Source organism: Meriones unguiculatus, chromosome 2 (assembly GCF_030254825.1).
Source record: "Meriones unguiculatus strain TT.TT164.6M chromosome 2, Bangor_MerUng_6.1, whole genome shotgun sequence".
NCBI classification, from domain to species: Eukaryota; Metazoa; Chordata; class Mammalia; order Rodentia; family Muridae; genus Meriones; species Meriones unguiculatus.
This window is the reverse complement of record NC_083350.1, coordinates 106,959,000-106,975,245: the sequence shown is the minus strand read 5'-3', so window position 1 is coordinate 106,975,245 and position 16,246 is coordinate 106,959,000. Positions and strand designations below refer to the sequence as shown.

General features: G+C 43.0%; 1 protein-coding gene across 5 annotated transcripts in view; it reads right to left on the bottom strand.

Annotated features, from left to right (window-relative positions):
* The window catches only part of Poc1b (POC1 centriolar protein B), a 135,404-nt gene that overhangs the window by 81,268 nt on the left and 37,890 nt on the right, over positions 1–16,246 (bottom strand). For all 5 annotated transcript variants that reach the window (XM_060377958.1, XM_060377959.1, XM_021643205.2 and 2 more), the window contains 2 exons: positions 6,508–6,679; positions 2,315–2,494 (listed from right to left, as the gene is read on the bottom strand). In XM_060377958.1, coding sequence (XP_060233941.1) covers positions 2,315–2,494; positions 6,508–6,653 — 326 coding nt within the window. In that variant the 5' untranslated portion in view covers positions 6,654–6,679. The remainder of the gene's footprint in view (positions 1–2,314; positions 2,495–6,507; positions 6,680–16,246) is intronic.

Below are 16,246 nucleotides of genomic sequence, written 5' to 3'. Positions count from 1 at the left end.
TGTGTATGTAGTCTTGGCTCTCCTGGAACTAGCTCTGCAGATCAGGCTGGCCTTGAATTCACAGAGACAACTAGACTCAAACTCCCACTAACATTGTAATCTGGCTGGGCCCACAGGGACCCAGTGAGCATACCTGTGCCACCCTTTCTGTGAGATGGCTCTTCTGTCCCCATGCTAGAATATGGGGTATGGGTGTGCCAAAGCAGCCATTTCTACCAGGTATTTGACCTGGTGTGAGGGAACCACCATTTCTTACCACTAGCTGAGGGACTAGGCAAAGGACTCTACTTTAGCCTGAGTCACTTCTGACCTTTTTCTAACAGAAATAGGGAGGGAGAGGCTTTTCCTGGGCACCTTCTAAGCTGTGAGGATTTAAGCCTCAGTTCCAGTGTGTTTGATAGAACACAGCAAGCTTTCAGAGGCCCAGAATCATTGCTGGTTCTGGTTGTGCCTTGCTTAGTGTAACAGTATTAAACACAGAAGGCGATTCACCACCACAGAGGAACAAAACACATGCAGCTGGGCTTCTGACACTTTCTAGCCATGAACCTTAGCTTTTACTCCCTGGAAGCCCCTTTTCCTCATCTGCCAAGCATGCCTTCCTTTCCAGGCAGCAAATCCAATCTTTGGTCTCAGCAAAGTATTGGGACCCCAGAAAAACCTCTGTGAACCCTTCACTCTTCCACTCTTTCTATCCTAAAAATGAAAATAAAACAGTACCAGGCTGACAACACTGCCAAATGTGGCCCTCAGCTGGAGATGTAGTATGGACCTGATTGAGGCAAAGCTGTTAGTGGCCACTGTGTGCCTTAGATGGTTGTTTGGCAGCAGGGAACCCCTTCATCCAGTTCTCAGATCAGCTTCCCTACTTTACTGATCTTCCTTTTCACAAGTTGTTGCCTTCAATAGGTGGGCTGTGTCCTGAGGCTCCTTTCTAATGCCTTCTCTTTAATGGGGCTTACCTTTCTCTCAATTACAGATGCTTCATCTATGCTCTCCTTGTCTACAACTTTAAAGTTGTTCTCATGCCTTTCCTCACCAAGCGTCACACTTCTCCTGTCTTATTGCTCTCTCTTACTGCAGATCTGAATAAGGCAGGGAGCAGTGGCCACACCACAGCCTGAATGCTATACTCTCAACATTTCTCTCAGTTTCACTCAAAGTCTCAGGAAACAGGCAGAATGCTGCCAGACTTATCTGTAATTCAAATGGTCTGTAGGCCAGTTCCCAAGCAAACTCCCACATTCACTCTGGTCAACAGAATCTGCCTGTAGGGTGGTTTGAGTCCCAAGTCTCAAACTCTTCAGCATTCTTTCCACAAACCAGTCAAATGGCTAACGAGTCATATGGCCACACCAACTACCCCACATCTGGCTACCAATTTCCTACATTAGTTATGTTTCCTCTCTGCTTTGTGAAACTCAAGTTAGGGATAGAAGGGTTTCGTTTGGTTCACAGTCGAAGTATACCATCCATCATGGCAGGGAAGTCACAAGGGCAGGAGCAGGAAACAGCTGGTCACACTACATCTGTATTTGAGAAGCTGAGAGACACAAATGCTGGTGCGTGCACTAGCATCCTTCTGTTATCAAGTGCAAGAACCCAGTCCAAGAATCCAGAATGGCGATGCTAGAGTGGAGCTTCTCACGTCAACCAACCCAATGGAGAAACTCCTTCAGAGAATGCCCAGAGGTTTGTCTTTTAGACAACTGCAGGCCTCGCCAACTGGTAACACTCATCACTCCACAGCGCACTGCCTACCCCGTTACGAGTCAGCTGGGGAAAGGAACGTGTTTTGTGACGTTTCCTCTCAGCCAGGGCCTTGTTCCCCTGCTTCCAGCATCTGTTCCTTGCTTTTCTCTAACAACCTCCAGGCTCTCATCTCCCTGAGAAATCTCAAGGCTTACTCTTTCCTCCTTTATTTCTCTGCTTGAAGACAGGCTTCTCTGTAAGGCAGCCCTGAACGCCATTTAAAATGAAACAGATTTACTGTGTGTATACACACACACATACATACACACACACACACACACACACACACACACACACACACGTATATATAAATGCAGCATATAACATATATATTTACATTTCAACTGCCTGACTCTAGAGTGTAAGCTCCATGAAAACAGGAGATTCTGACAGCTTTGTTTATAAGTGATTCCAACACATGCAAAGCAGTCACAGAATAAACGTTTGCTGAGCGAATGAATGGACATTACCCCAGTCCCTGCCCGGAGGCCGGGGTGGGGGTGGGGAATCAAACATAGCCTGGAGCAGGAACAACATGGTGTAAAGAACGGTTTGCACCTACTTGGCACAGCGCACCCAGTGTGTGTGTCGGTACAGGGAGTAGAGGAAGCGCTGACGGTACATGTTCCACACTTTGATGGATTTGTCTTCAGACGCTGTCACTAGTAACTGGCCATCAGCTGAAAAGTCCACACTTCGAACTGGGGCCGTGTGTGCTTTAAGTTCTGAAGATTTCCCCTTCCTGAAAACACAAGTTAACAGTGACAAGTTACTTAATAGTTAACTATCAGATTACTACGTTCACAGCTTAATGCCCAGAGAGCCTTAAAGGAGCAGGGGGAGTCGCACAGCGCGGCACCTTCACTCACACTGCTGGGCCCTGGCTTGGTTCCTGGAGACCACAGATGACAGAGCGGGGCTGCTCCCCCAACCCTGCTTCTGTCTTAATGGGAAGCCGGGGCTTAAAAAATGCTCTGAGCCAGCCTCTCCACTATGGTAACAAACAATAACTTTGATGTTTCTGCCTAGAATAGCTAAGGATGATGGCCCCAGAGCAGGGATTGAAACCATGCCATGTGGAGTTCTGTGAGCTAACAGTCTGGGCTGGGAGAAGGACCTCCTGTGCTACCTGCCTTTATACAAAATGTCTCCCGAGAGCCCTCCACCCCTGCATTCCCCAAGCCCATACCACCTCTACCAGCCACTATCAACTACTGAGGCCCTGGCATGTACCTCCTGCCTTGCGAACCTCATGGCCTCAATCTTATACTTATGAATAAAACTAAAGTGCTTTGAAGTTTCACGTACAGGAGTTTTCTTAGCTGGGGAAGAAGAAAAGACAAGAGAGTAGTAGAGAATACAATGTGAGGCACTGTAGGCGAGCAAAATCTTCTGAAAACAGATGTGGGCTGGTAACTCTGTAGACGCCCTCATCCACACGAATGTGCACTTTTTCCCAAGCAGCTCCATTAACATGTGCTACGTGAAAACCCTTGTAAAAACCTCAGGTTTTCTTCACTTTAAAGAAGAGTCAGCAGGCTAGATGGCACTGAGGTCCAAGATGAGCGCTGGCAAATTCTGTGTCAGTGTTAAGCTTTCAAGGCACAGGCACTTTGCACTATAATGAGGACTTAGTCAGATTTGCATTTAGAAAATCACTTCTAAGATGTACATGGGGAGATTGCCATTATGCTTGAAAAAGGTTAAGAGGACAGACGTCAGCCAGGCATCTGTCTTAAGATTCTCAAATCTCACACAATATCCAAACACCTGCAGCTCGCCCTGTATCTGCTACTTGGGATTGGAGCAACAGCAGCATGTCTCTCCAACAGAAGCCTAGAGAAGTCATATGCATCACATCAGCAAATCCTATGCTTACCACTTCCCCCGAATAGCCCTCTTCTTACTACCTGGCTCTGCTTGCCTTTGGGAACTTATATATTTAGCACCCTTCACCTAGATTATTGCAAAAGCCTCTTAACCTGTCTCCCTGCTCTAATCCTTTATCCACCCTCACCATCATCTACACACTGTGCTTGTCACTTGTTGGAAAGGTAATGCCAAGCCCATTAATCCCAGTGTAAATGTGTTACTGGCTCCCTCAGCGTGAAGAACAACGCCCTAAGCTTACTGGCAGGATATCCTGCCACTGAGCTGAACTTTGTACCCAGAGCCATCACAGTGCTTCCACCACAACCATGTCTCTCATTCTCCCTGACTTAGGAAGACGTTTCCCATCTGAGAGCCCTGAGCAAACCACACTGCTCCTGACCTGCTAGAACATCTAAATTACTGCAGTAAACTCCGACATGTAAACGCTAAACTATTTCTCGCCTACTAACCAGTACATGTTCTGAGGACAGAAATGACCTTACTCATCTCTGTGAGCCCACCATTTAATGTATGTCAGATCCACAGAAAGAGTTCAGTAACCATCTACTAGATTTCACTGGGAAGAATCAATACTTTAAAGCTTCTGAGATTCAGCCTGGCTTGTTCATTCATAGGGGCAAATGTGACTTTATCATTAATTTCTATCACTAGGCATATAATAATGCATGTGTAATAACTGACATTAGTATTCAACATCCAGGAGAGATTATGCATGACTACTTCAATTTTCAAGAGGAGCCCTTGTGAGAGAAACCAGATATAGCTTAGCTTGTATTTGCTCAATCCGAGAGCCAACAAAGAAAAGCCTTGTCATGTGCAGTGACCAGGAAGCTGGCAGGCTTGGGGATAGACTCCATTCTTCCTAGGACATTCTCCAGTGAGGCTAGCCCACCCTGGGACCTGTTGCACAAGATAATCAGCCGACACTAGGGCAGTGGAGTCTTGTGCTGTTTGCTGGGCTGGTTTCTTGCTGCTCTCTACTGAATTCAGCCTGATTTTGTTGAGTTATTCTGAACAGCCCAAGCGACACTGTTCCATTGACGGCCTAGTTCTTAACAGGTCCAGCAGCTTCTACTTTTCCCATTGTGACGCTCACCTGCCACTCTGTGGCAAAGTGTAGGCTATCCTACTGGACAAGAAGGTGCAAGAAAACCAAGGCCCCAGACTTGTAACTGAGGCACACTCTGTCATTTCTGACTGTGTAAGTAACCTCAGTTAACACAAATAGGGAGAAAAATACCCCAAACACCCACAGTATAAAGACAGGTGACAGGTTTTGGATTAAACTACTCAGTTTGAGGGATTTTAAACAGTGATAGGAAACTAATCACTGATATATAAATTACTGATTGCCACGAATCACCATTGCCCTGGCCTGACTGTGACAATATTTAGAAGGAGAAACCAATGGATAGAAACACAATTACTATGCAGATACCTATACCAAGTTTATGATCAGTGAGATTTTACTGCACCTACCCTAGTATGCTTTGCTTCCTGAGATTTCCCAAGTCATTAATAGATGACAGGCTGCAACTCTTTAAACAATGAATTAGCCCCCAATGTCCAAAGCTAAGGGTTTTAAAGCCCCTGCTTCCTCTTGAATGCTAAACCCTTCTCTTTCTCCTCTGACTTTCCCTCCAGTCCAAGTACATTTTCATGTGAATTCTTCTCAAGAGTCTACTTCTGTCACTATAATATTCAACTTTTCAGAGCAGAATTTCCCCTGGGTGGTGGCAAAATAAAATACCTAGAGGCAGGCAATCACTCATAAGCATTCTTCCTCTGTAAGTGCCTGGGACTATTAGTTAGACATTGCAAATCAAATCCTGCCACAATAGAGTCAAGGGAAAAGGTGGTGCTCCCATCCTTTGACACAGGACAGAGGAGAGTGACAGTACACATAGTATTCCTTAGAAAGGTACCCTAGAAATAGGTGGGGGTAGATATATAACACAAGGTAGCTATATGATACAGGGGCAGCTCTCGAAGCTGTTGACTGGTATGGTAAGGAAGTTGTGCTATTCACTCTTTATGGATGTTTGAAAATTTATTTACTTAAATTTTAAAACCTAAAAAAATATCCTGACTCCAAAGCTTTTTACACGACAGGCTATCAGCTCATGTTGAAGAGCATCTCACAGAAGTTGTCATCAAAGAATACAACTTCAGCAAATGCAATGACATATATATCAATATCTCTATATCTCCGTCTCTCTCTCTCTCTCTCTCTCTATCTCTATCTCGGTGGCTTATCAAGACAGGGTTTCTCTATTCAGCCCTGGCTGTCCTGGAACTCAAGCTATATATATGAGGCTGGCTTTGACCTCAGAGATTCAACTGTATCCACTTCCTGAGTGCTGGGACTAAAGGCATGTGTCACCATACTCAGCAATGATTTACATTTTTGTCAGAAATTTTTTAAACATGAAAATTCTAGAGCTCCAAAATGAATGCTAACAAACAAAGGCCAGCCACCTACAGGAGTGTTGACAGGGTTCCCAGGGCCCCCAAGAACCCATGACTGGGCACTACGGGGTTAATGAACTGAGCTTTTGATACATACCACTGTGTTTCTTTCAGATTTACACATATTTCTAGCCATCTCTCAAACTTCAGGCATATTGTGCGTATCTCCAGGTTAGAAATAATATTTCAAAAAGAGGACATAATTTTGAGTTGAATTTTGAGAAACTTGTATGAAGCAGTTTGGCTTTAAAACCAGGGCAGTTTATTTGTGACCTCAATGATTACAGGTCATGAGGGAGTTGAGGCATCCCCAAGAGGCACATTAGCAGCGGCCAGGCCTCGGTATCCTCCCACAGTTCCTGCAGAAATCTTCTCCATGTTTGCCGCTCTTACCTGTCAGGAACCCAGAGTCTCACAGTCCTGTCTCGGGAGGCGGAGGCTATTAAGTTTCCTTGTGGAGAGAACTGCACGCTGGTTACAACATCCTTGTGACCCACATATCTGTAAGCTCTAGCCTGTGGCTTGAAGTTCCATAGCATGAGAAAAGTGTCCCAGGAAGCAGTAGCTGTCAGGAAAGAGAACAGACCAGCATGAAGACATGACCGCGTGCTTGTCTCATCAACAAGGTGAAGGTGTGAGTAACAGAGAAGGCAGATGCTGTATGTAGGGCTGGCCAGGTGATGGCAAAAGTTTTTTATTATTTAAAGATATTTTAATTTTATTATGAATATTCTAACTTGGTAGTGTCCTACTACCCAGCAGGGTGCTAGCCCCAGTGTTCAAGAATTGCTTGCTACAAGAAGGGAGCACACCTTGTTGAAGAGGGCACAAGGCTGGACCATTCTGTCTCAGTCTAGTGACGGAAGTCAACTAACCTTAGTGTTTCAGAGGGACTACGTGAACATCACTGCATCATCCACAGCACTCATATACCATTTGGCTTGATTCTTCCTGTTAATATTTTGTCTTTATCTCTTTAGTGCTTCTCTTTAAACATGAGCATGTGTGCACACAGAAACAATTTTTCTTGAGCCATTTGAAAATGCATTGTGTAAATCAAGTCATCTTTATTCTTAAAAGTTTCTGTGTGCTCTCCCTTAAATGTGGTTATTCTCTCACATAGCCACAGTGCAGGTAAGCTTAGGAAATTAGTCACCCAGCGAAAGCACTCTAACTTAGTCAATTGATCCAGAAACTCTTTAAAAGCTGAGTGAGATGGCCTTAAAATTTGTTTCTGCTCTGTAATTTTATGACATTTGATGATTAATCAAAAGAACTATAAGTCAGACATTAGCTTAAAAATCTTTAAGTGAAGGAAAAATGAATGTGATCAACGGTAGAGATAAATTACATGACAAAGGATGAACAAGAAACCCTTAGGAAAGGTGGATTTAACTTATGCCTGTAAAACAAGTTCTATTATACACGCATCCCAAAACAGCTCCAACAATAAGATTCAGGTCACTGAGATTCAGTAGGTCTATAGGGTAAGGCTTAGGAAAAAGAGCAGCTTTGTAAACTTGAAATACAGTGAGTATCACTGACAGGAATAAACAGGGCCCAACTTCAGAAAATTATAAAGCCTTCTAAGTTCTCTAGCCTTTAAATGATCTCTGTGTTCACAGTCCGGTGAACTTGTAGGTAAGAGGGAAGATAGTCGGTTATTCAAGCACTACACCTAGGACCCTATTTTAATTCTATGTAATGCTCTAACAGGATACACAAAGGGGCAAGCAAGACAGAACCTGTTCTAAGAAAGATCACATACAACAGCAATGCATCCTTAGTACCAGCATGCATGTGGGGTCACCTTAACGAACCATTTACTCATGTTAGACATGGTGATGGGATGGTCTGTTCTGGGAAAGGTTGGTGAAATGAGAGGTGAAATGATCTAGATAAGATGGCAAAAAAGGGGTGGGGGAAAGCACTCTGAGTAGAAGGAACTCCACTTCATCTTAGCCAAAAAGCCTGCAAGCAATTTTGGTTGTCATTTCTATTTTTATTTCACTTTTAGACATGGTTTTACTTTATAGCCCAGACTGGTCCCAAACCTGCAATCTCCCTGCCTCGGCTTTCAAAGTGTTAGGAGTGCAGGCATGCACCGCTGTGCCGACAGAGAGGTTCCTGTGTGAAGCCTGAGACTGCACCAGAAGACTGAAGACAGGCAAGGAGGCACGCGGACCACAGTAAACAGGAGGGAGAGAACATGTGAGAAGCGGCCTCGCAGGGCACAGGGCGGGTCAAGGTGGCGTGGCGAGACACACACACACTTTACTCCAAGTGCAGTAGGGAGCCACTGGGGTTTGAGAAGAGGGTATCTCATGCTCTGGGTAAGAAAATTGTCACTGACATTAAAGAAAAAATTTTTTTTCAAATGAATAAATTCTGAATGTATTACAGATTAAAATATCATGGTAAAACAATAAGCTTTTAGAGAGCCTCAAATAGCTTTATGACTGAGTTAAGCTGTTTGCTTAAACAAGATATATAGACTGTTCATTGTAAAGAAAGAGAATAACATTTTAAGCTACAGTTAAATGAAAAAAAAAAAAAAAAAACTGTTCCATGAAAAAAAATCATTGTAAGTAGGGGTGGCATTACATGTCTTTAATTCCAGTGCTTGGAGGAAGAAGCAGGCAGATCTCTTTGAGTTCGAGGCCATCCTGGCCTACATAGTGAGTTTCAGGCTAGCCTAGGCTGCACAGTGAGACCCCTGCTGAAGAAAGGAAAAAACAAGACCAACAAAACAAAACAAAAAAACTCCACTACTTTGCTGAGCATGGTGGAACATGTGAGCGGTCCCAGCACCCAGGAGGCAGAAGCAGAAAGAGGATTAGGACTTAGAAGCCACCTTGGGCTACAAACAGTAAATTCCGGGTCAGACTGAGCTATATGGGAAGGCCCTATCTTAAAACACACACACACACACACACACACACACACACACACACACACACATACAGAGAGAGAGAGAGAGAGAGAGAGAGAGAGAGAGAGAGAGACTGCTAACCAAGATAATATATGTATGTATGTATGTTAACAAAATGTATTTAGAATTTACAAATATCATATAAATCAGTAAGAAAAATGCATATGACCCAGCAGAAAAAGAGGCAAAGGGTTAAATAGATTCTCAATTATAAAAGAAGAAAAACTATAGGCCAATAAATAAGGAAAGGTGCTCAATTCTGTTAGTCATCTGGAAACCACTGTCACCACATCCTTAGCCAAAAGTTTGCCATGAAAGAGACAATGAATCTCTGAGGACGCTCCCATCATGCTGCTTGGTCTCTGAAGTGGCATATGCACTTACCATGTGACTCAACAGCTACACTCCAAGCTATATACCAAACAGAACTTACGTACATTTCACAAATGACATGTCAGTATTTGTAGCAGTACTGTTCAAAGTACCCTAAACTAGAAACTCACTACCCATCAAAACAAAGTAGATACAGTCATGCTATAGTCCTCTTGCATAATTAAATCTCACTTAAGAAGCAAATTAATTCCCGGGTGTGCTGGCACATGCCTTTGATCCTACTCGTAGGAGGAGGCAGGCAGATCTCTGTGAGTTTTAGGCTACCCTGGTCTACAAAGCAAGTCCAGGACAGCCAGGGCTATTACACAGGGCTGTCCCAAAAAAAACAAAAACCAAAAACCAAAAACCAAATTAATTTATAAAGTTGGTTATGAACCTAGGAAAATAAAAATAGATTATATAGACTATAGGGAGTTTTTAGAAAAGAACACAGCAAAGTTTCCTTAAATAAGACATTAAAATTATCCATCATAAACAGAATGACTTGGATGACATAAGAAACTTCAGCCAGGCCTATGTGGTCAAGGCTTGTTCACCAGTTTGTGGTATTATTAGGAGGTGGCGGATCTTCAAGAGGTGGGGGGACCTAGTGGGAGGGGTGAGATTTGGGGGGAAGACCTTACAGGGTATTAAGACACCAGCCCTTTCTGTCTGCTTCCAGTCACCAAGAGGAGAGCAGCCTCCTCCATCATGTACTGTGACAAACTGCCTTAGTACAGGCCTAAAAGTGACAGAGGTAACTCGGCCACCAGAAGCACAAATACCCTTCCCCTCCTTGAATTGCTAATCTCAAGTGTTTGTCATAGTAATTCAAAGCTGACTAATGCCTTACTGGTAGTGACTCTTTTTGCTCTAGGATTGGTTTAACAGTCATATCACGCAGGTAATGGAGAGGGGCCACAAGAAAGAAAGCAACTCCAGGGTTACAATAATGGAGTTTGGAGGGGATGGTTATCTTACTAGGTCTGAGGCTATGGAAACTGGAGGGATAGAACTGTAGGGTTTGTTAATGGGTTTTATGAAGAGAAGCAGAAAGGTCCTGATTCCAAGGAGCCCAGGAAAATCTAAAGGCCACTTACTGAGATGGGGAAGACCAGGACAGAAGGGAGTCTAAACCAGTGGTTCTCAGCCTTCCTAATGCTGCAGCCCTTTAATACAGTTCCTCATGTTGTGGTGACCCCACCATAAAATTATTTTCATTGCTACTTCAGAACTGTAATTTTGCTGTAATCATGAATCATAATGCAAATATTTTTGAGACAGAAGTTTGCCAAAAGGGTCATGACCCACATGTTGAGAACCACTGTCTAGAAGCAAGATGGGGTGGAAACCAAGAGTTTGTTCAGATACAGTAAGCTGGAGAAGCTAATCAGACATGAGTACAAGTGTTAGGTAGTGAGTATATACCCGCCTGGAGACCAAAAAGATGTTTTCACTTCAGTGTGATGGCTCATGCTGTATGCTGTAGAATCAGGTTCTAGTGAGGCCTACCATTTATGACACACCAGAAACAGAGATGTCCAGTTACAAGTGTAGCTTGCAATACTTTTTCTCTTACAATTTAGGAAAACAAAACACAAAAACTACTAATGCATTTTTTTTTAAATGGGGCTGGAGAGATGTTTCATCCATCATGAGCTACTCTTGTATAAGACCCAGGTTCAATTCCTAGCACCCATATGACAGCTCTCAACTGTCTGTAAACTCCAGCTCCAGAGGAGTCACAGCTTCACACATGCATACATGCAGGCAAAACACCAACACAAATAAAATAAAAATAAATAATAAATCATTAATAAAGAAAGAAAGAAAGCAGGGTATGGTGGTACGTGCCTTTTATCCCAGCACTCAGGAGGCAGGGGCAGGCAGATCTCTGTGAGGTTGAGGTCAGCCTGGTCCCCATAGCAAGTTCAAGGACAACCAAGGGTGTTATACAAAGAAACTTTGTCTTGAAAACACAAAAAGCAACAACAAAAAATATTCACATTAATAAGTAGACAAGCACTGCATCTCTCTCCCGTATTTGTTCTGTCTCAGGCAGCCCAAGCTGACCACAAACTTGCTGTAAGCCAACCATGACCTTCAATTCCAAGACCTGCTTCCTGGCTGCTCAAAAGGTTATGGATGTGTGCAACCTCACCCAGCCCTTAATCTTCTTTCTTAATTAAGAACTGTTACAGTAAACTCCAGGACCATTATGAAAAAGGATTTGCGAGTATGGATGTCACAGCTGGACCATGTGACCCTAGAATTTGTTTTCATACATTTCTATGGAACCACACCCTATGTAAACATTGCCTTGTCACTTAAAATGTCAAAGATTACAGTATTCATCATTCTACTTCTCTATTTTAAGATAAAATGCCAACGGGAGGATGTTAAGAAAAATGCTAGCTAGTAAAACTACTATCTTAGGAGAAACTTAAATATATAAGTTTACACATATATATGTACACACATATACAAGCATACATACATACATACACATATATAATACATTATCAAAATGGCAATCCATTGTTTGAGGAAATCCTTGTTAGGACATAGAACAAATTGGGTTTCTCTGTCGCTGTGATAAACGCTAACCAAAGACAACTTGGGAGTGCAAAGAGTGTATTACATCTTATAACTCCATCACTGAGGGAAGTCAGGGCAGGAACTCAAGAAGGAACATAGAGGCAGAAGCTGAAGTAGAGATCATGGAGGAATGCTGCTTAGTGACTTGCTGTCAATGATTTCCTCAGCCTGATTTCTTATTGCACCCAGGATCACCTGCCCACGAATGGCACTGACTACACACCCTCCCATAACAATCAACAAGCAAAGAAATGCGACCACCATCCCCAGATGCCCACAGGCCAACCTGATGGAGGCAAATCTCCAACCGAGGCTCTCTCTTCCCAGAAGATTCTAGATTGTGTCAAGCTGACCAAAACTGAGCACACTCTGCCCTGCTTGGTCTCTGGAGGTGAGATCACAGACCACTACCCAGTAGGGAAGTGGGCTTTCCTTCACACTGACTGGAGGGCCAGCAGAGGCTTTTGTTGCTGCTGTTGTTTGCTTGTTTTTGCTCCTGAAAGAAGAGCATCCTTCCGTGGCCATCACTGATTTAACAAGGACTTACCTGCAGTTACGTACAGGGTTATCTGTCAGGAGTACTCTTCTAGAGCTAGGTGCAGTGGCATCCACTTGTAATCTTTCAACATTTGGGGCTAAGGCAGGGGGACTGTGAATTCAAGGCCAGCCAGATCTACATCATGAGATATGTCTCAGGAAGTCAAAGATGAAACAAAACAAAATGCTATTTTCTAAAACTAACTGGCATTTTCTTCTGTTTTTGTGGGTTTTAAACATTATCTCATATGTCCTTTATGTGTTAAAATCAGTACCTAATACAGACCTTGAATACTATGAAAGGGTACCTAATGAGCTTCCTTCTACTCCTTGGCCACGAGGTTCCTTTCCTGGAGGATGATCACCGGGAATTCTGTGTGTTCACAGACATTGGTGTGTCCATTCTTGTGTATTCTGTGTATGACAGATAACAAGCGTTTGCTCTTCTGCACTCTCCCCCTCCTTTTCCCTCCTACTTAGTGTATGCTGGAGCTGTTGTTTTGTGAATACAAAGACTTGTCTTGCTCTGTTTCCCTTTCTGGTCTTGGTATATTTTAATTTTGATAATTCTAAGCCTAGAGAAAAATTATAAGACAGTACAAGAGACCATCATACCTTCTTTCCTTACTAGAGATTTCGCTATGTCTACATGTCTACATTTTTGTCTGTATAGAAATACCTTTAAAAATGTATTTTTTTCCTTTATCATTTGCAACAAAACTAGAACTTAAAGTCACTCACTAATAAGTGCTTTGTCCCTAGTGAAACTCATGCTGCAGTTTGTCCCAAGGTAATTGTGTTCATGTATTTAGAGTCCTATGGGTTCTACCCTCTGAATGGATAAACCTGCTCTGTATCTAGAAAGATACCTCATAGACAGCACTCTTTTGAGGCTCTGCTTAATCAGTTCTCAGGACCCCAGATTCTCCAGTCCACATCTGGAACTGCTCAGCCAGTGGGACCTGCTACATGCTGTTGTATGTCTCTGATACCCTGCAGGGAGTGTGTAGCTGGGAAGAAAGTCAAGGTGTGAGGCTCACCAAGGCCATTGTTTGGCACTCTGGCTCAATGCCTGAAAAAGGTACAGTGTGTACTGAATCTTATTTTACAGTTAATTTCAGATTCCAGGTACTGTCATAACTGAAGGGAGAAATCTCTATACTATCACATACACTATCAGTATTACATACTATCATTCTTTAATAATAATACCCTATTTGGGTTTTATTCCATGCTGCTATGTAAATGGCATGAAAATCATATAAACACATCATTCTGATTAATCTGCAGGACAATTATTGCTGGGGTAAGTAGCAGTATTTGTGTGTGTGTGTGTATGATGTGCAATTTGTGGGCACAGGTGTTACAGGGTGAGTATGGAGGTCAAAGGGCAACTCTGTGTAGTCAGCTATCTCATTCCACCTTCATGTGGGTCGTAGGAATCGAACTCAGATTGCAGGGCTTACGTGACAAGTACCTTTGCTTGCTGAGTCATCTTACTAGCCCCACATCTCTTCATAAGTTTAAATTATATGGTCCTTCAGGTCATTTCATTCTGTAGTCAAGAGGAGCCTGGCAATTTGAATCACCTTCATATGGAAAGCCCTGAGTTCTGCACAATCACTTCAGAAGTCCTCTTACGGTTTTTTGCTTCTGTTCTTTGCGACTACACGTTTGCAGGTCCACTCTGTACCTGCTCCTCCATTTCCAGCATGGCCTTGGGGCCACAAAAGAAAGCAATGAATTGCCTTCCTCAGGGAAAAATAAACAAATCTAGAGAAATTAATGATAAGGCATTCTCTATCAATCATTAAAAAACTAAAATGTAATCCTTAGGTATACACATTTATAAGCCCAAATAAAAGAGGATTGCACAAAAAAAAAAAAAATCACCATACTCTAACTGGAAATAGAAAATGTAAACAGATTAAATTCTCAGAATCTGTCTGTACTATCCAAGCACTGCACCATAGTTGAAGCAATGGACCTAAATTAAAATTTCTCTGCTCTAGATGAGTTTAAAAAACAAAAAACAAAAAACAAACAAACAAAACCTCTGCTGTCTAAAGGAGCTATGGGTGCTTTTAAAAATAAACCAGTAAAGAGAGAGAGACAGGGACAGAGAGACAGAGATGGAGAATGGAGAGGCAGTGGAGCAGGATACAGATGTGCATGTCCCTCCACGCCCCATCCTTGGTTCCCTCCAGGTCTCACCAGAAGCTAAGCCTCAAGTCTCCATGTTCATCAGTCATGGCATCAGTCATGGCATCAACTTACACTCCACAGCGCTTTGCCTATCCCCTTGGCTAAAGCCCTGTACTAGGCTCTATTTCCTTCCTAAACGTGACCCGGGGGCCTGAGCAGCACGGATACATGATCTCCCTTATAACCAGAGACCTCCTTAACCACTTCAAACCTGTTCTGACTGCTTGGAGACACCAAGTTTCCTGAAATCCTTGAAGGCCACCATCTCTTTTCTTTCACAGTTTACCCTCTTCTGGTCATGGCTGCCTCTCTGCTCCAACACTTACACACTTAGTTTATTCAAGAGTACTGTGTTAGGTACAGAGGCAGACGAGCTGGCTTGGTCAGTAAAGTGTGCTTACCTTGCAAAGGTTGCAAACATGAGGGCCTAAGTTCACCAACCCCCAGAAGCCATATTAAAACAACAACAACAAAAACCAAACAAACAAACAAAAAACAAAACAAAACAAAAACAAAAAAAAAAAAACAGGCATAATGACATATACTTGCAGGCCCAGGGCAGGGAGGCTTATTAGCCAGCTTAGGCAAATCAATGAGCTTCAGGTTCAGTGAAAGAGCCTGTGTCAAAAAGTAAAGCTGGAAAAAGACTAAGATACCTGACATCAACCTCTGGCCTCACACAAATGTGCACACTCATGCACCCACACACAACCAAACTAGTAAATACATATGACACACACACACACACACACACACACACACACTGCATATCACAGACATAAAACCACACAGGGTAGAAATGGGGCCAGAGGAATGATACCTGACACCGTCTTCTAATCTCCATAAATAGGTGTGCATATGTGTGCTCCCCCTCCCAAATAGTATCTGACCCATACAACCTGTGAGGTAGGGGAGGAGCTATGCTAATGGTAAAAAAACTGAAATTTCTAAGTGAGGCCTTCAAGTGGAGAATCAGGCAAAGAAATCACATGCACATACATAAAATGAAATTTAAAAATTTCTTCCCTTTGATTGAAAATATACATGGTCCTTGGTTGAATGTCAGTCTCAGAAAAGACCCTGTGCCCAGATATATTTGGTCCTTGTGGAGCTCCTATCCTTTCTGTATCAGACTAACTCCCAATCTTTCTTATGATTTCCTGTACTCTGCCAAAGGTTTGGTCATGAGTCTTTGCTTTGAAAACACTGCTAGTCAGAGTCTTTCAGATGCGCTCAGTAGACTCCTGTCATACGTTCAATGCACATCCCATCTGTCTTTCTATGTATGGATATAACCTAGAACCTCTGCTCAGATGTAGCCTGTGGTAGCTCAGTAACCAGTTGGTTTCCCAAAGTGAGGGGAACAAGGACTATTTCTAACAGGAACTCAATGACTGGCTCTTTGGTCTCCCCACCCCCCAAGAGAGGAGCAGTCCTGTTAGGCCACAGAGGAGGGCTTTGCAGCCAGTCCTGAAGATACCTGATAAA